The following is a 19,610-nucleotide window of genomic DNA, read 5'->3' on the forward strand; positions in this document are numbered from 1 at the left end:
CAGTAAAGGGGGGAAACCCAGCAGGTCAATTGGGGATTATCACACAATGTTTAAGAAAAAGGAAGTGTTTTGAAGAAAGCAACATAAATCACCCACCCAGAGTTGTGGGGCTTATTAAGGGATTAAAACATTCCTCTCTGAAAAATCAAGCCAGTTTTGGGGATAGAAGTGACGGCTAGTGCTATATGCTTTAGGAAAACAAATATATCCTTAACAACTTGAAAACTCCAAAGACTCTAAAGGGGAAAAAAACAGACCAAAAGAATTTTCTCATTGAAAAAAAAAGGGGCTTTATGTCTTTTCCAATAACTTTCCTCACCAATCTTGTCTTCTGAGTTTATAACTTGCTTTTTAAGAGTCTAATATATATATATATATATATATATATATATATATACCCATCACAATCATCATTAGGGACTATTCTCAAACTCTAATTCCAGTCAAATACCTTAACAAATTGCTCCCAGGTCTGGGGTAATTCCACAGTTTCTGTAAACTTACAATCTCACAGCATCGTCACGTCTGTAAGACATATGTAAAGCACAGCACCCAAACTGTTTTTAACTTGCCCTCCATATATTGAGTCTCAAATAGTACTCACCAGGTGATGTGGCCCTTTTCTGTTTCTCTTCTGGTGTCAGCCCTAACCCTGACATTCTTTCATCATATCTTTTTTGATCATCTTTTATAGTCCTGTAGGCCTGCAGATCCAAACATGGAGAAAACATCATCATAAATCTAGCTCATACCATAAGTAATATCATTATCTTTTAATTAAATGAGAAGCTTTTGTCTACATGAAGTAAGTTCTATGTTAAAATTATTTTCTCAAGAAAAAAATAGTGGGTATGTACACACTTGGTCTAGAAAGAACATAGGCATGCAGATGAAAAGGTTCCAGCTTCAAATTTCCTTAGGAGCTATGTAAAGAATTTTCCTTATATTTAAGTCTGAAGGTACAGCTAAAGAAAAAAAGAAAATCAACAAATGTATATTCATGAATACCTGAATGACTTTCCTCCCCTCATAAACAGTCTTTACCATCTTTTTTTATCTTTGTTTTTAAGAAAATCATTTTATACTAGAAGGATAAGGGGATAAACTTTTATTATTTTTAAAGGTTTTATTTATTTTTAAGAGAAAGAGAGAGATAGCATGAGCAGGGTTGGGGGGAGTGGCAGAGGGGGAGGGAGAAGCAGACTCCCTGCTGAGCAGGGAGTCCAATGTGGGGCTCAGTTCCAGAACCCCGAGATCATGACCTGCACTGAAGTCAAAGACTTGACCGACTGAGCCATCCAGGAGCCCCAGGGTTAAATTTTGTAAAAGGGGTTTTGGACTACGGTGGATACTAGCTGTGAAACCAAGTTATACAGTTCTGGGACATTATATGTTCTTGGTAGACGTCCCAAGTTTTGCTGGCTACTCTGCTAATGCCCTGAAACATGATGCCTGTTTCCTAGTCTTATAGAGTAACTCATCTTTCCCTCAATGGTCTATCCTGCTTTTGACACTTAGATATTTACCAAGAGTCAAACACCTTGCTTAATCACCTATTTCAAATCTGTATCTTCCCTAGCTGTTCAACTTGAAGAAGGGTCTATTAGCATTATGACTTTTTTTTTAATATACAGTGAGTTTATTGGAGATTTTAAAAAGAGCAGGCAAGAATGACTTGTTTTAATTACTTCTGCTCTTTTGTACCCCAAAGGCTCAACAAGATGAAAATTTAAGTAACTGATGGTAACTGAAATCACAGGTCATTAACTAATTGGAGGAGAAAGTAAGGACATCAGAAGTGTCACAAAACATGTCTGAAGAATATTTTTTAAACGATTTCATTTATTATTTACTTGACAGAGAGGGAGCAAACACAAGCAGGGAGAGGCAGAGGAAGAGGGAGAAGCAGGCTCCCCACAGAGCAGGGCCCCTGACGTGGGGCTCAATCCCAGGACCCTGGGATCATGACCTGAGCCAGAGGCAGACGCTTACTTGACTGAGCCACCCAGGCACCCCTGAAGAATATTTCTATGAGCCCTTTACAGAGCAGCACATTAGGCAGTGGGCTGTAATGAGGAAACTGGACCCTAAGACGTGGACTTAACATTTTTCAGCCTGGAAATATCTAACATATGGTATGAATGGGTTAGAAAATTAAGTACAGTATATTGAAAGTGAACGGCTTAGCATTCCATGAATTCACCACTAAATTCATCACATTAATAAACTGAATTCAACTGACATCAATTTCTGGAAAAAAGTTTTTACCTCGCCATCAGATACTATACACAATTCCAGTATTTAACCACACCTAAAAAAAATTTCTTTTAAGAAAGGGAATTTTACCTAAAGAGCTGGCTTAAGCTAGTCAACATGAGTGAACAGAGAAATAAACTGGGGCCATGTTCAGATGGAGAGAGATATCAAAAAATCTAGATCCCTAGATTTATCTAGAGATAATCTAGATCTCTATCTCTAGAGAGAGATCAAAAAAGCTAGACCCAAGAGCTTCACATGTGAGTAGAGCAGATGTATATGTATGTATGTGTATACACACACACACCAAATATCTTGAGGTTTAATGGAGAAAGGACAAAAATGAGGGTTGTCATATATTTATATACCTGTTTATATATCTGTTTTTTTTTTTTTTAAGATTTTATTTATTTATTTGACAGAGAGAGAGAGAGAGATTACAAGGAGGCAGAGCAGCAGGCAGAGAGAGAGAAGCAGGCTCCCTGCTGAGCAGAGAGCCCGATGCGGGGCTCGATCCCAGGACCCTGAGATCATGACCCGAGCCGAAGGCAGAGGCTTAGCCCACTGAGCCACCCAGGCGCCCCTATATATCTGGTTTTTAAGTAAATATTCTGATATAAAAATGTTTATAGACATACTAAATAAAAAGTTACTTTTCCCCCAAGTGTTACTGTATTTCAAGTTTGCACAGATTTTAAATTAGTGATATGAATACATGTCGGATTAAGAAAAACTACAAATCTGTGAAAAATATCACTGGAGACGTTTCTAAACAGAGTAATATGGTGGTGTTTATTTGCCTTAAAGAAATCTGAAAGGAAAAAAGTCCTTTAATGAGGCAATATGATTTTACCAGTTGAACAACCAGTTGAACAAGTTGGGCAAAGGGCCCCAATACTAAATCTCATTAAATAGTCTAAAGGTCTCAGTGGGTTAAAGCCTCTGCCTTAGGCTCAGGTCATGATCCCAGCATTGGCATCCTGGGATCAAGCCCCGCATTGGGCTCTCTGCTCTGAAGGGAGCCTGCTTCCCCCTCTCTCTGCCTGCCTCTATGCCTATTTGTGATCTCTGCCTGTCAAATAAACAAATAAAATCTTTAAAAAATAGTCTAAAGGCCACTTAGGCTCTGCTCACTGACAAATAATAGGACTGAGATCAGATCTGTCTACAGTCCTAGAGAAAGTCACAAGCAAGATGAGGAGGAATGCCCACATCCACGCCAATCAGGAGTTCCTATTTGCAGCCTAAGCCAAAGAAGTGCCGTTCAAATCAGTGGTTGCAAATTGAGGTTGCAACCCATTAGGGACTGTAAAATCAATTAAGTAAAGTTATAATCAGCATTAAAAAACAGGAATAAGGGGCGCTTGGGTGGCTCAGTGGGTTAAAGCCTCTGCCTCGGCTCAGGTCATGATCCCAGGGTCCTGGGATGGAGCCCCACATTGGGCTCTATGCTCAGCAGGGAGCCTGCTTCCTCCTCTCTGTCTGCCTCTCTGCCTACTTGTGACCTCTGTCTGTCAAATAAATAAATAAAATCTTAAAAAAAAAAAACAGGAATAAGGGGCGCCTTGGTGGCTCAGTGGGTTGGGGCCTCTGCCTTCAGCTCAGGTTATGATCTCAGGGTCCTGGGATCGAGCCCCACATCGGGCTCTCTGCTCAGCAGGGAGCCTGCTTCCTCCTCTCTCTGCCTGCCTCTCTGCCTACTTGTGATCTGTCATATAAATAAAATCTTAAAAAAACACGAATAAAACTATCAAAGTATATCACACCTACTAAGTGTTAAATTTTGAGTTTTATGTATTTATAGTTATATAATGGGTTGCCAGATAAAACATAATTTTCTGTGAACTATGGTGAAAAACATAAAAACCACTCGTTTAAAGTACAGACCGCAGGGGTGTATGGGTGCCTCAGTTGGTTAAGGGTCTGCCTTTGGCTCAGGTCATGATCCAGAGTCCTGTGTCCTGCTCCCTGCTCAGTGGGGAGTCTGCTTCTCCCTCTCCCCTCCCCTCTGCTTGCGTTCTCTCTCCCTCTCTCTCTCAAATAAGTAAATAAAAATCTAGGGGCACCTGGGTGGCTCAGTTACTTAAATGTCTGCCTTTGGCTCAGGTCATGATCCCAGGGTTCTGGGATGGAGTCCCACACTGGGATCCCTCCTCAGTGGGGAGTCTGCTTGTCCCTCTCCCGCTGCTTCTTCCCCCGCTTGTGCTCTCTTTCACTCACTCTCTTTCAAATAAACAAATAAAGTCTTAAAAAAAATCTTAAAAAAAAAAAAGTACAGACCCGGAGCAAACATTTCAGAAAAATTTCCCTTGTTCCTTAGTTCTGCTCTCATAGTTTTGGAGGGTTGGTGGGGGTGGTGGTAAAGAGCTCCCAACTCAGGAGTCGCTAAAGTAGTATTTGTACTCAAATTAGGACCACTTCCTCATGTGAGAGAGAAAGGTTATGAAGGAACACCACTGTGGACTGAATGTCTGTGTCCCCCTCCAATTCATAGGTTGAAGTCCTAAGTCCCAATGTGATGGTATCTGCAGATGGGGCATTAGGGAGATGATAAAAGTTAAATAAGTGGAGGGCTTAATCCGATAGGGCTGGTGCCCTTATAAGAATAAGAGACTCCAGGGGCACCTGGGTGGCTCAGTGGGTTAAGCCTCTGCCTTCGGCTCAGGTCATGATCTCTGGGATCGAGCTCTGCATTGGGCTCTCTGCTCAGCTCTCTCTCCGCCTGCCTCTCTCCCTACTTGTGATCTATCTTTGTCAAATAAATTTTAAAAAAATTTAAAAAAAAAAGAATAAGAGACTCCAGAGCTCATGCTCACCCTCTTTCTCTCTTTCCTGTGTGAGGACATAGGAGAAGGTGATCAAGCCAAGGAGAGAGCTCCTACCAGAACTTGACCATGCTGGCAGCCTGATCTTGGACTTCCAGTGTCCAGAGTGTGAGAAAATACATTTCTGTTGTTTAAGCCACCCAATCTGTGCTATTTTGTTATGGCAGTCAGAGCAGGCTAACAAACACTAAACAGCTTAGAGCCATATCTCATCAAATCTCTCCATAGTTGTAACGGTTCTTGTGAGACTATGACCAATTTCAGAGGATTAAAAACCTAAGCTACCTCAGATCACATTTGAAATGACTTAAAACCCAATATAAAACTTTACAGAATAGTTCAGTAACAGTTGTAGGTAGACAAAAGCTTATCATTTAACCTGAAACCACTATAATCTAGTAGCTTTACTATTACCAGTGTTGGATAAACACAGAGGGCAATGAGGCATTTAAGTGAATGGCTTGAGAGGAACTTGCGCTTCGTAGATATTTCCAAGGCGGAAGAAAGCAACAGTGACTTGTGGCCCTGTCTTGTGGCCTGGCATCAAGAGATTTGCCTGGCCAGCTCTGTGAAGGCCATCCAACTCTGGTACAGCAACATAAACCAGAGGTTTAATAGGTTTCAGCTGTTACAAACGTATCAGATGCAAACACTTTACATCTATTTTTGAATGAATGAGGTGGAACTGATGGCAAAAGTCGAGAGCTAGGAAATGGAAGCGGTAAGGCTCAGAGGGTAGTATCTAAATTATGAATGAGAGGCATTTACCACAGCAGTCTACACGAACGTGTTAGCTTGTACCACTTCAGCCACTAGTTTGACCAAATTAGAGATTACAAAAGGGACACTGCCAAATGAATTTACTTTGAAACAGAGGCTGGGGTGGGTGGGGAGAATATTGCATTCTGTGGCTTTTTGGACCTCCTCAGAAGCATTCAATAAAATGCCTTTTCACAATAAAAGCAGGGTTGATTGTTTCTGACAAAACACAAAAATGACATTTTACCTAAAAGGATCCAAAATGGATGGTATTCAGGTTACTTTTACTTGCTTATTTGACATTTACTCTTTGAGACCATCTTGTTAGGTATGCAGCACTAAAGCACAATATAATTTAGCATCTTAAAAAGAATTATGAACTCAGTAAAAGTTTCAAAGGAAGGGTTAATGATGAGGATTTAAAAATAATCATTAAATGTATGGCTTTACATATATGTTAGGACTTCCAACAGTTTGAAAGATGGGGTTTGAGGGCTTCCTAGTGACTGACAATGTCCCTTTAATAAATACTTAGAAAGCACATGCTGTGAATATTTCGTTGTATTCTAATGGATCAAGTTTTCATTAGTGCCATGGTCTCACCCACCCTACCCCGAAATATATTTTAGTGTAAGCATCTTACATAATAAACTCCTGCCCCAGTGACTGTTGCTCCTACAATTAAGAAGTATACTAGGCTGCTGCCATCTTTCACAGAAGCACCTGTAGACGCTAGTGATCTAGAAGGGGATCCTAGATGATGACACTGCACAACTGTAGGTAAAGATAAGGCCAAGAAAGAAACAAAAAGGAAATAGAAAAAGCACTAAGTATTAATGAAGAAACATTCAACACAAAGGCAGGGAAGCATTTTTGGTTACCCTGTGCTACAAAAGAAAAAAGTGCTGCTCCAGGACTGCAGGAGGATGTGTACTTCCCCAGAGTCTGTTAGTGGACAGAGCTCACCTGCTTACTCTGGGCTGATTCACAACTGGCCAAAACTGTCTCTTTGTGCATTTGGGAGTCAGGTGAGGGAATGACAATCTACATAACTTCAAGTCGTTTTCACCTCCCTGTTTCATAACCTAGTGACCAAGGAACGAGATAATTTCACCGTCTTACCAATGTGGAAAGAACTAAAATTATAATGGTATCCAACCATTTGCTCTTGGGGAGTGAAACAAACAGCTTCCTTCAATCAACGGTGTTATTAGGTGTTATCTAAGTTGGTTCACTCAACCTTACATGCTCCAACTTTAGACTGATCTGCTTAGTCACAGTAAACCCTGCTAAGTTAAAAAAAAAAAAGAAAAGAAAAGAGCACCACAGAGTAATTCCTCTGTGACCAACTAAGCTGCTCAGAGTTCATTTAAGGAGATATAACTGTGTTAATATTACATAGCATTTAAAACCGTATTTCTCACCTCACACAAATTTCACTCTAAAATTGGAGATACTAGGCCAACTTCTATAATTTAGTCTTTGGGTGAGATTCTTTGGGTGAGATTCAGGGATAGCTTTTCTTTTAGGAGGACTTAATATTTTGGACTGAAAGCTGTTGTTATTGTTGTTTAATGCCTATCCCAAGCTGAGGAAAAAATAAAATATTTGATGAATGGGGCGAAATCAAATATTGTGCTAAGGAGCTGCAATGAATTCTCACCTATTCACAGGTTAGTACGTCATATCCAAGAGAAAAGGTACAATTTTGTGGATTAGTCAAATCTAAGAAAAACACAGTGGCTTTCAAGTAATGAGTAAAAAGACAAGTGAAAAGAGCAAAGCTAACCAACAGGAGATTAAATTTCAGTCATTCCCAAATTGGCTCTCACAGGATTATTAGACAGTAGGCACTTTAAAGAAGGCTTTTGGAAATTTTTCCAAAAGGAGAAAGGGGAATTAGTTGCAAAAGTTTCAAAGCAGAGTAGTACCGAGTCTACTAATGGGAGCTGTTTGGCAGCTTCTTTACACAAGCCGCTTTTCTACTTACATATGCACCAGCTCCTATTGTTGATAAGCCCACAATAAGGACTAACACAGAATTATCGATTTTGCCCCCTGATGCACCAGAGCTAGCCATTTGTCTTGTCAGCTGGAGTTCTAGAGGAACATGCCATCGCTGGAACAAGTTGCCTAAGGAACACAATTTATTAAGACACACACACATACAAAAATAAAATAGTTAATACATGTTTATGACTAGAGGGCATTGCATTGTACACGTAAAGACTTACTGCCTACTGGGCTGCATGATGTTCACTTTTAAATGACTAAGAAAAAAAGTAATCAAAACTGTACAAATAACTGCAGATATCAGATTCCACACACTTTAATTGTTGGGAGTTTTTAATAGGAGTATAATTTAATGCTGCCCAGGGAGGAAATTCACAGCTTCCTAGAAAAGATAATGAAAAACAAATGGGCAGTTCATCAAAACACTTCTCTCTTCACATCCTCACCATAAATGAAGTAATCACAGAGAGATGGCTGAACAGATACAAAAAGTTAACTACAGACCACCTGGGGGCATTATAACCACCATGTAAGGGGTAATTTAAAGAGCTGGCTCAAACCTTGCACAAAATAGTAAAACCCTGCAGCACAACCTAACCAGAACACAGTTCAGTCTTTCATGAAAGCTAACGTATCCTGGAAGATAGAAATGCTAAAGCACAAAACTAAAAAAAAAATTAAGTGGATTTATCTTTTCCAAAGAACTAAAGAATTTCTGATGATTAGAACAGCTCTCACACATGGAAATGAAGGAAGGTCTCTGTACTACTACCTTCTCTGCTTATGATACTCCTCATGTTGATTATGACTTAGAGCAGGGGTTTGCAAACTCTTTCTGTAGAGGAGCAGATAGTAAATATTTTCAGCTTTTCAGGCCATATGGTCTCTGCTGATGTTGTGCAAAAGCAGCCACAGACAATTTATAAATGAACGGGCACGGCTGTCTTCTAGTAAAACTTTATGGGCACCAAAATGTGGAGTTTAAGTAATTTTCATGTGTCTCAAAAGTTATTTTTAATTTTTTTCACCCACTTAAAAAAATGTAAAAACCAATCTTAGCTCAAGGGGCTTGCATACAACAGCACGTGGGTTTGGCCTGTGGGCTGCAATTTGCCAATTCTGATCTAGGGCAGTGGTTCTAATACTTGAACATGTATCAGAACCCTCTGGAGTGTTTGTTAGAACACAGATGGCCAGACTCACCCCCAGAGTTTGACTCAGGATATCTAGAATGGGGGCCCAAGAATTTGCATTTTTAACAGGTTCCCAGGTGATGCTTATCCTGCTTTGAGAACCAACGGTCTAGAGGTAGATTCCTGGTCTGACCAAGCATTAAAAGGTAAACAGAATAGGCAACAGAAGTAGCATTTCATATTAGAAATATGGAGCTTTCCCCCTTGCTTTCACAATTTCAGGGCACAGAAGAGTAAAAACAAGTCCAAACCAGGTCTGCAGTCTCTTACCTGAAATCCTTGGGAACATGGATATTCCAGAACTCAGAATTGTTTGGTTTTAAGTATATAGTATATATACCATACAGTAAATAACACCCAGTACAGTAAAAAGCAGCAATCCACAGTCACACACATTAATGTCTCCATGAAAAATTTCAGAGTGGGATGAACGAAAGATTATAAGGAGCCTTTCTGTCCAGTTTAGGTCAGGTTTCAGTGGCAAATGAGTTATAAAAACCTGATTTTTGGTTCTATTTTCATTTCTGAATTACAGAAAAGAGACTATAAACCTACACCCTTAGAAGTGAAAATGTATTTTTCTTTACTACTTTTATTTCTTACCTGCTTTAGAATCCTTCATCACCACATGAAAAAAAATGGTTTATATTTGGAAATAACAAGTCATGAAAATGAAAACGTGCAAGGATGGAGAAGCTTATCTTGATCTGGGCAAGCTTTTGATTTTCAGAAACCCATAAAATGATTAAGCACCAGAAGTAGAGACTGACAACTTTCAGAGCTTGGTAAATGAAACTGGGTAGAAAAAAATCCCATGTGGTTTAGTTCCATGAATTTAGTTGTGTCCCCCCACCTCTACCCCAAGTTTATTTACTGAAAATAAGTAGTTCAAAAAATTTCTAGAAGATCCTAAATCCAGATGCAACAACTTTGTTTTAATGTAATACTAGTATGTTTATTCTGTTTTTGCTCGCTTTTCACAGATAAAACTGAGTGTAGATTTGGGAAAGTTCAGCAGTTTCTGCCTTGATTTATCAGAAAGAAAAAAAAAAGACATTTAAAAGTAAATTAATTTTTATTTTTTTTTAATTTTTTTTTATTTAATTTTTTATTTGACAGAGAGAGCAATCACAAGTAGGCAGAGAGGCAGGCAGATAGGAAGGGAGAAGCAGGCTCCCTGCTGAGCAGAGAGCCTGATGTGGGGCTCGATCCCAGGACTCTGGGATCATGACCTGAGCCGAAGGCAGAGGCTTAACCCACTGAGCCACCCAGGTGCCCCAAAGTAAATTAATTTTTATTTTTTTATTTTTTTTTTAAAGATTTTATTTATTTATTTGACAGACAGAGATCACAAGTAGGCAGAGAGGCAGGCAGAGAGAGAGGGGGAAGCAGGCTCCCTGCTGAGCAGAGAGCCCGATGCGGGGCTCGATCCCAGCACCCTGGGATCATGACCCGAGCCGAAGGCAGAGGCTTTAACCCACTGAGCCACCCAGGCGCCCCGTAAATTAATTTTTAAAAAAGTAAATTGGTTAACATTTAAACTATTGCCGGAAAAGAAATGTAATATACTATTATTATTAAGAAACCAAATTTTTTGGGGTTATGGACACTGGGGAGGGTATGTGATATGGTGAATGCTGTGAAGTGTGTAAGCCTGACGATTCATAGACCTGTACCCCTGGGGCAAATAATACATTATATGTTAATTAAAAAATTAATAAAAAAAGAGAAACTGAATTTTTACATACCTACCAAGTGACTTTAATTTTGTAAGAGGTGGTTTAAGTGTTATATGGATGTTTATATTCCCTGCCTCCCGCCCCCAGTTTTCTTTTACCCATAAAATTACTCCTACACCTTTCCCCCATTGCTTCAAGATTCTAGAAAACTTCATATCATGGCTAAACATGTCTTTTCACTTGTCTTGCTTGGGTGGGAAGCCAACTCACTCCTTGACTTCTCATTACAGCACCAGTCTCTTTCAGATTCTCCTTTAGATTTTCCACAGTCAGACCACACAGAGAGGTGGCACTTTCTTTCTTTTTTTTTTTTTTTTAAGATTTTATTTATTTATTTGACAGAGAGAGAGACAGAGAGAGAAGGAACACAAGCAGGGCGAGCAGGAGAGGGAGAAGCAGGCTTCCTGCTGAGCAGGGAGTCCAATGCAGGGCTCGATCCTAGGACCCTGGGATCATGACCTGAGCTGAGGGCAGAGGCTTTAACCCACTGAGCCACCCAGGCGCCCCAAGGTGGCACTTTCTTCCCCACACTTGGGATTTAATTTTTTTTTAATTTGACACATTTATATTATGATTGTCATTGTAGCAATAATTAGCACCTCTATCACATAATTATCATTTCTTTTTAGTGGCTGGAATAATTAAGATCTAGTCTCTTAGGAAGTCTGACTAGAATACAGTATTGCTGTCTAAATTGCTCAAGGATTCAATTCTTGTTATAATTGTATTGAGTGCCTAACACATAGTAGGTGTTTGCTCGATAAATATTTGTTGGACTAATTAAGGAAGGAAGGAAACAGAAATTCCTTCCAATTCTATGATAAGGATTGCACATTTGAAGAATTCTTTGCAAAGAAGTTTAGCCAGGTCTCATTTATTTCAGGTTGCTTAATAATGAATTAGTAACCTCAAACACTACTGACTAGCATTAGAATAGTACCTAAATTAGCAAGTTCACTTCTGTAGATTTCATAATCTCCTGGTTTTTTTCATACTCCCAGAAAGCCTTTTCCAGAAATACATCCACACTGTCGAGGCTCCTAGGATTCTCAAATAGTTAAGAGGTCCATGTGCTCTTGAGTCTTGTTTTCTGGATGTCAAACTGTTTTTGACATGGATAAAACACAAGACAGGACAAGCCTACATGACCTGTCCACTGTAACTAGGTACCTCTGTAAGGAATGCAGCAACTATATCCCTTTATCATCTCCCCAACTTTTCTTTAGCATCACCCTTGCTGTTATTTGAGATGAATCACAGTAGTAATAACTAGAGTGTAGTGTGAACCACTGAATAAAGGCACAAGAAGAAAAATGATTTAGATGACAAAAAAGCAATCTCACTGTGTTCTACAAAGTTAAGTCCTTCACAGTACTAGGGTTCAGCTACTAAGAATTTATCATGTGCCAGAGACTATCCAAAGCACTGAGGACACAAAAACAGGACCTAATCCTTGGTCTCAGGTAGTGTGTAGTATAGGAGGGGACAACGGCTGCTATTATTCTGAGTATCAGAAAATGGGCTTAATACAAATCACAAGAGACATAAGGTTGCTCAATCTGTTTAAGCCTTAAAACGGTATTTTCTAAACTTGCCTGATCATAAGAATTACATCAAGGGCCTGTTAAAATAAAAATTCCCAGGGCTCTTTCCAGGACATTCTCATTCAGTAGGTTTGGGGTCAGCTCTCTACTTGATTTACTGGGCCAGGTAACTTTTGGAAACATGATCTAGAAAAAAGTTACAATATGTAACAACTCCCTTAAAATGTTAGGAAATGTCTAGAAAATACAACTTATTAACTGGATGCAGAAAAGGCTGACTTGCCACAGATTTTCTTCTGGAAAGCTTTGCCTCAGCAGAAAAAGTGGGGAAGGGCTCATCTTCTAGGCTTCGGAGAAAAAGTGTCTTTTGGCAGTTCCCAGGAGTCTGGATCCTTGCCCACGAGGAGTCCAGTTTCCTTTTTAGGGAGGTGAGAAGGATTCTGAGTAGAGAAAAATGTTTAAACATTTGACCCTCAGGTCAGGGGTCAGTGATCAGTTTGATCACATGGGCAGCACAATGTTTGGTAACCAAATAAAATACCACAGAACAGAAAATATCTATTACTTAACCTATCTGCTCCTCAGTGCCGAATGCAGATATAAAGTAGTCACTATCAATCGCCTTCAATCATTTCTGGAAAGAGGCAGAGCATCCAAATAAAGTAAGTAAACAAGTAATAACAATTAGGTTTTAAGGCAAAAGGCAGCATATAATGAAAATGAACCTGACAATGCTGACAGATGTGGATGAGATCATTTCAAGGTGGATGTCAAGTTTGCTAACATCCTGACAAAGAAGTAGAGATGGGAGGAGAAATAAGAGAAGGGGAAACGGCACATAAACAAAAAGCGCCTCTCCCCTATCTAGGCAAAAACATATGGCAGTTGCTACAATGTGAAAAAAGAAATTAGACTATAAGCAATTAGTAATCAAGCTACAAAACAGGGTTAGTTCCTAAAAATGGCAGAATCATTTCTTTTTGAATTGTAACCCCATCTCGCCCATTTCTAAAGGCATATGATGTCCAAAGGACAAAGAATAAGTGTATGCAAAGAGATGGATGGGTTATGTCAAGAAGTCAAAATATATTCTACAGCAGACTGTCTTCAAACAAAATCATGCAGTGGAAAAAACCATTTTGAGTCTGTATTTTTCAGTAGTTCTAATATCACCAACCACCTTCAAATATCTAATAAATCAAGATAACTTTAAAAATCCATACTTATTTACATAAGAACTTTTGGTTAGGCTTCAGAGCGCTGGTAAAAGTTGTGAGTTCTAATCAAAATAAGCACACAAAGTCTGAAAGGCTAGTATGGATGAAAATCTTCAGGTTACCTACGTTTCTGTGTAAATTTCTATACAGCTTACATAGAGCACTATCATTTCAATGCATTTCAATGCATAAAATCCATACAGATGACACCATAGATGGGATATTAGTTTAAAAGCTAAGGCAGAGGTTTTTAAGTTCCAAGAACGATTTGTTTTAGGGTATGTCCTCAGATACACAAATTAGGAAACGTTTTCTTGAGGCATAGCAGCTGGAAAAACTGTTCAAATGCACATTTGCAAACACTCTAAGGGAGTATTTTCCACATATTATTTTTAAAGCACTCAGAAGGTGGTTCCACATTGGAAAGGCCTCAAGGATAACTTCTGACATTGCAAATGTGAATGTCCCCAGGTGGTCATTCAAAACAGATTTTAAAAAAACCCAGCACCTCCTTCAGGTGGATAATTCATTATCCCCATTAAGTTGTACAGCTTGAAAATGAGCAAGCCCAAGACATGCTCAAGATTAAGTTCGTGGATATCTCATGCACAGTGGGCTAAAGGGGAATCAGATGCATTCTTAACCTTTTGAGGTCAAAATTTAGGAAGCATGTAGAGTTGTGGCAAATGGATTAGGGGCCCAGAGACTGGCAAACTATCCTTTGCTCTACCTATTAATTAGGTATGTGACCTTGGGGAAATAATTTCACCTCTCTGTGTCTCCATTTATTATCTATAAAGTGAGTGGGTTGAGCTTTACCACAAAATCCCTTCCAGCTCTAAAATCTGGTGCAACAACTTCACGGAGAGCAAATAAATACAATGCGCGCTGCAAACTGTTTCGTTGAAGCATTAAAGACTACCAAGAATTACAAGGACCAGACGTTTCAGATTAATTCTGGGCCGACTCTCCTGGTGTCTGGCGCACACTCGACTGACTCCTTACTTGAACTGCACCGTTTGTCTTTTACAGGTCATTCAAATCTATGGATCTCATCTGGAGTTTGGGAAGCAGAACAAGTAATATACTCATTTACAGAAGGAACTAAGACATCGGGCTTAAATGCCTTGTTTCAAGTCTTGCAATCGGTAAACGACAAAGTCTACTTGACCTCATTGCTCTAAAAAGACAGACTGGAGGTGGCCGGGAGGTGATATTGGACAATACAAGAAAGCCAACTGTTCTGTTACCCCTGAAGAGCAAACCCTACCAGGAAAAGGCCTCAAGTGGACCACTGGGTTCAAATCCCTTGAAGGTCAGGTCGGCACGGCTTGCGAAACTCATGGTCTGGATCCCGCCAATTCAGAATTCACGCGGCTGTGAGTGGGTTAAGTTTTTCCCGGGAAGGAGGCAGGGGGAAGGACTACGAGGCACAGGGAGCCTATGGAACCCAGGCCCTTGGTCTGCGAGGTTGGGGTTGCCCGGAATGGGTCAGTCACCTGGGAGCCGGTTCCGTTGCCTCGGGCCTCGGACGCACACTGTCCGCACCAAGGGTGCCAGCTTCTGCTTGAAAGCACCTGCTGCCAGGCTTCCACACCGGAACATTTCGGCAACCGGTACTCTGTACCACCTCCTTGCCTTTCTTCTCACGACCGACCGACGGGTCAAACGCCGTGTGCCCCAGCCCGTTCCACCCCCCAGCTCCCCTCACACGCACTCTACGCAGGCTCCTCCTTCCAGCTCCGGGAGGGCATTGGCCAGTTAAACTGGCCTGCTAGAGCAGGGGAAGGGGAAGCGCGGCTGGAGGCCTACTGCGCAGGCGTAATACTCAGCGCCGCATTGCGATTGGCTCTTATGGCGAGAGATTTGCGCCTGCGCCTGGCTGCCGGCACTGTTGCAAAGACCGCGGCGGGAGGTGTTAGCAAGTTTCCACGGCTTGGTAGCAATGCTTTCCGCTGAGCGAGTTTAGAAAGCTGTCCAAGGAGGGAGCCATGGGGCCTCTTTGCTTGGCGGTTGTGGCCGGTGCTGCCGCTGTGTCGAGGGCGGGAACTGATAACAACACCTCACAAAGCTTGGCCATAGCACCGCATTTTGTTCTCCTGTTTTAGGCTACTAGGTACTAAGCCTTCCGGATTCTCTGGCTATATTCCACTTCCAGTCTTTCTATGAGGTCCAAGCCAGAACACCTGGCTTCCCAGATTTGGTATACACTTCCGTCTTTTGCAAATTGCTGGCACTTTCCCACCTAGCCCCTTTCTCTAGAAGTAATCATTCCTTGCTTTCTTTCCCCGTACCGTTTTTATATTGTGCAATTCTATTCCTAGGTGCTGTATCAGGGGATGCGGATAATTTCTTACTATTATGGCTTCTGTGCATGAGAGCAAGGATGCTGGCAAAAAGAGTTTGTCCTTTGCAGAGGAATTCTAAGCAGGACTTTAGAGTTGTGGGAGGAGTAGGGTGAGGGGCTGAGTGTAAATAGGTGTTCTGACTCTCCCAAATGTAAGATAAGTTGGAAATAAATTTTTTTACTCTTTGCAAAACATAAACATAGACCTTTTTCAAAGTTTGGGGTTACACATTCATTTAACAGGTATTTAATGAGTACTTGCCACTTGGACTATACTATGAAAGGGTCTTTGGGGCATGTGGAAAGTATAGGAAGTGGTTACTAGTTGGGGAGATGACACATACTAACATTTAAACAATACGGAGTGTTTCCTAAAGTGCCAGAGCAAGAGAAAAGTATATAGGATGGAGTAGCTAAGGAAAGACTTCATGAAGTGTTACTTGAGCTATGTCTGAAGGGATGTATAGTAAAATTCAAATAGACAGTGGAGGAGGAGCAATGACATTTCAGATGGTGAATACATTGGGACCAAAGGTAATATTTTTAAGTGGTTAAGCACCCCTTGACTTTGGATCCAGTCTTGCCCAGGTTGAATCCTGGCTATCACTTGGGCAGGTCACTTAACTGTGCCTCACATTCCTCATCTACCAATCTCCTAAGGTTGTTGTTATGAAAATTAAATGAGCTAATATTTGTCAAGTATCTTAGAGGAAGCACCTTGCTGTTTAAAAGGCTTAGAGGTATAAAACAAAGAAGCCCCAGTACATTTTGGGGGGATAATGGCAGAGAATACATACTAGGAAGTAGATAAGTACAGGTTAATATTCTGGGGCCAGAGCTGACCTGGCAAGAGAATTTGGTCCAAATCTTGTAGGTGATGAAGTTATTACTTTTTTTCTAGTGGAATAGGGATAGAGAATGAAATCACAAGACCTCATTTTAGGAAGTTTAACTCAGGAAACAGTCTTATTTGGGTGAAAAAAGATCAGGGTTCTCTTAATGTTCAGAAGTGCAGGCAATGGGTGAGTTTTTACCTAGGGCTGCTTTGGGGGATAAATATTGAAAATATCAATTTCACAATAAGGTAAAATTATTTATATTAATATATTAAAGGCCTCACGGACATTGATATTTCTTGCTATTTCTAAAAGCAATAACAACAATAAACATGGAATACAAAATTAATCATATCTGTTGGTAAAAGAGGCTTTGGAAAACCCTGTCAAAATCATGATGATCAGGTGCCTATGAAAACGGCTGGGTATATTTGAAAGACAATCATTTAGTGATGCACAATTAACACAAAGAAAAGGTGCTATATAGCACAGTTATTTTTGCAATAGGTGCAATGAGGCACTTAAAAAAATCTCTTTAAAAAAGCTCTTTAATTAAAAACTATATTTCATCTCTTTTTTTGCAAAAACAATACACACACAACAAACTAACTTCAGAAATATAAGTGAAATGTCCCCAAAATCTCACCCCACAGAAGTAACAAGCTATTTTTATTACAAGGTCATGGTGCCATTTTGAGATACCATACTTCCAGAAATCAGTGTTTCTACCTTAGAGCTGTAATATAAACTCTCAGACTCAGTACCAAGTTTTTGCTGGAAGTGCACATCTGATTCACATCAGATGAGATTCAATAATCTCATGTGGATGTAACATTTTTTGTATCTCTCAGAAAGTTAGCATTGATTCTGGCTATGAGTTGGCAAAGCTTCTTTCCATTCTGCCTAGTGGGTATGTCTAATTAATAGTTATCCCCCCTTTTATAACTACTCTTCTGTAGATAATGATCACCAGGAGCATTACAAATACAGAGGAGAATGATACAGCAAACTATATTTAGATATCAGCTAATCAAAAAACCAAAATACTATACAATGAGATTGCTATTCACACTGTACAAAAATAATTGGTGTTCATAATGATGAGCTTGGATTACCCACTTAAGATTAAATCCTTCTTGAGATGGTTTTATTTTATTTTAAGATTTTATTTATTTATTTGACAGAGAGAGCACAAGTAGGCAGAGAAGCAGCAGAGAGAGAGGGAGAGGCAGGCTCCCAGATGTGGGGCTCGATTCCAGGACCCTGGGATCATGACCTGAGCTGAAGGCAGAGGCTTACCCCACTGAGCCACCCAGGCACCCCTCAAGATGGTTTTAATATTGAATAGTATAATCTAGGGTTTTAGAAATGGGTGACTCACATATATTGGGAAAGATCTGTAAATATGTCTGCTAACTCAGCTAAACAGCTTATTAACTAGAAGACCCCAAGTTTTCTCAGCCATTCCGAGTAAGTTCAACTTGGCTGAGCAGTCACATTCCAATTCGCTTACAGATATATGGCCGAGTCACTGAATGGTTTTTCTCATAGTGGGAAGGGACTTGGTCACGTTTCTCTCTTTGGCCGCTCAGCCTCACACACAAATAAGATGGCAGCTCATGTGCACCGCTGGAATCCCTGACTTCCGCTGGCATTAGCAAATAACCCATATGTCGGTGCTACTGACATATATCAATATTGCCTTGCCTTAGCCTATGAAATGTGTGAGAGGAGGGATAAAGTCTTAAAAGCAAAAAATGGGTGCATTTTATTGTATGTTAATTGTACCTCAGTAAAGTTGATTTCAAACAAGTAAATTCTGAACCTGAATCACCCTCAAGAGAAGGAATGCAGGTCTCCACCAAGATGTGTGATGCTTAGTTAGCTTTGGGAAGCTGCCCCCTAATATCGTAAGAAAGTTCTGTTCATTTATCATCTTCCAAGCATAATCTAGGCTTCTGGCAAATTAGACCCAACCACTTTGTTCTACACTCAGTTACAGAGGGGTGAACCCTCCTAGGGGTTTCCAATTCTTTTAGAAACTCCACCATTCTGGAAGGACTTATGATTATATTGACATTATATCATATGGGAGACACTGTGAGGTTTGTGCCATGTCCCAAGATCCCTCCACCTGGGTCTGTAACGGTTAGCCCCGGAAACAAGGTTCCCTTTGGCTGGCGCTGCCACCACCAGCTTCCCCCCTTCTCCTACCCCGCGTATGGCCGTCTCCGGCGGCGGGACTTCCCTATTGGCCAGCCAAACACAACCGACTGCGACAGCCAATGGAAGCCGCTCTCCTGAACATTCAGAGGATGGGTGCTCGTGGTGTGATGAGGGGAGGTTGGCGCCTGGCACGCGCCCCCCTACATCTGGCAAGTCGGTGACAGAGACAGTAACACCCCCTACACACGCACACCCCGTGCCCCCGGCTCCCTCCTGTCAGCTGGCGGGCCCCCACGGCCCACGGCCTGTCTTGGCAGCGCCCTCCCTGGTTCCTTAGGGCGCGCGAGTGCACCTGCTTACTCAATAAGACAGAGCATCCCTTTATCCCAGGGCTTGGGAGGGGGCCGAGGAGGCGCCGGAGGTGAAAGAGGTATCTCTGCCCCCTCCCCACCCCCCGCCGAGTCGTGCCGCTTCGGGGCCGAAGTGCTCCAGAGATGCCTTAGGGTGCAGCTCTCTTTGTCTTCTCCAGCTGTGCTCCCTGCCCACTGACCCCGCGCGCTCCGAGACGTGGGGGCGGGGAGCCCGCAACCTATAAAATAAATGGGGGCAAGGAGAAAGGAAGACTTTCCCGGGGCGGCGTGTGCCGCTCTCCTCACCCCCTCCCTTCCCTCCTTAGGCTTCCTCCCTCCGGTGTGTCCCTGGGGTCCAGGCAGGG

At 41.2% G+C, this 19,610-nt stretch overlaps 1 protein-coding gene across 3 annotated transcripts in view; it reads right to left on the reverse strand.

The window, feature by feature from the left end:
• Positions 1-15,290, reverse strand: part of AIFM1 (apoptosis inducing factor mitochondria associated 1) — a 33,265-nt gene extending 17,975 nt beyond the window's left edge. The window contains exons 1-3 of one of the 3 annotated variants that reach the window (XM_080794942.1): positions 15,046-15,290; positions 7,831-7,973; positions 605-704 (exon numbers count right to left, since the gene is read on the reverse strand). In XM_080794942.1, coding sequence (XP_080651068.1) covers positions 605-704; positions 7,831-7,973; positions 15,046-15,151 — 349 coding nt within the window. In that variant the 5' untranslated portion in view covers positions 15,152-15,290. Of the gene's footprint in view, positions 1-604; positions 705-6,483; positions 6,615-7,830; positions 7,974-15,045 lie in introns of those variants that run through there. The other 2 variants (XM_080794944.1, XM_080794943.1) reach the window with 2 other exon arrangements.
• Between the last annotated feature and the right edge of the window lie 4,320 nt (positions 15,291-19,610).

The sequence above is a fragment of the Martes martes genome (genome assembly GCF_963455335.1).
Source record: "Martes martes genome assembly, chromosome: X".
Classification (NCBI taxonomy): Eukaryota; Metazoa; Chordata; class Mammalia; order Carnivora; family Mustelidae; genus Martes; species Martes martes.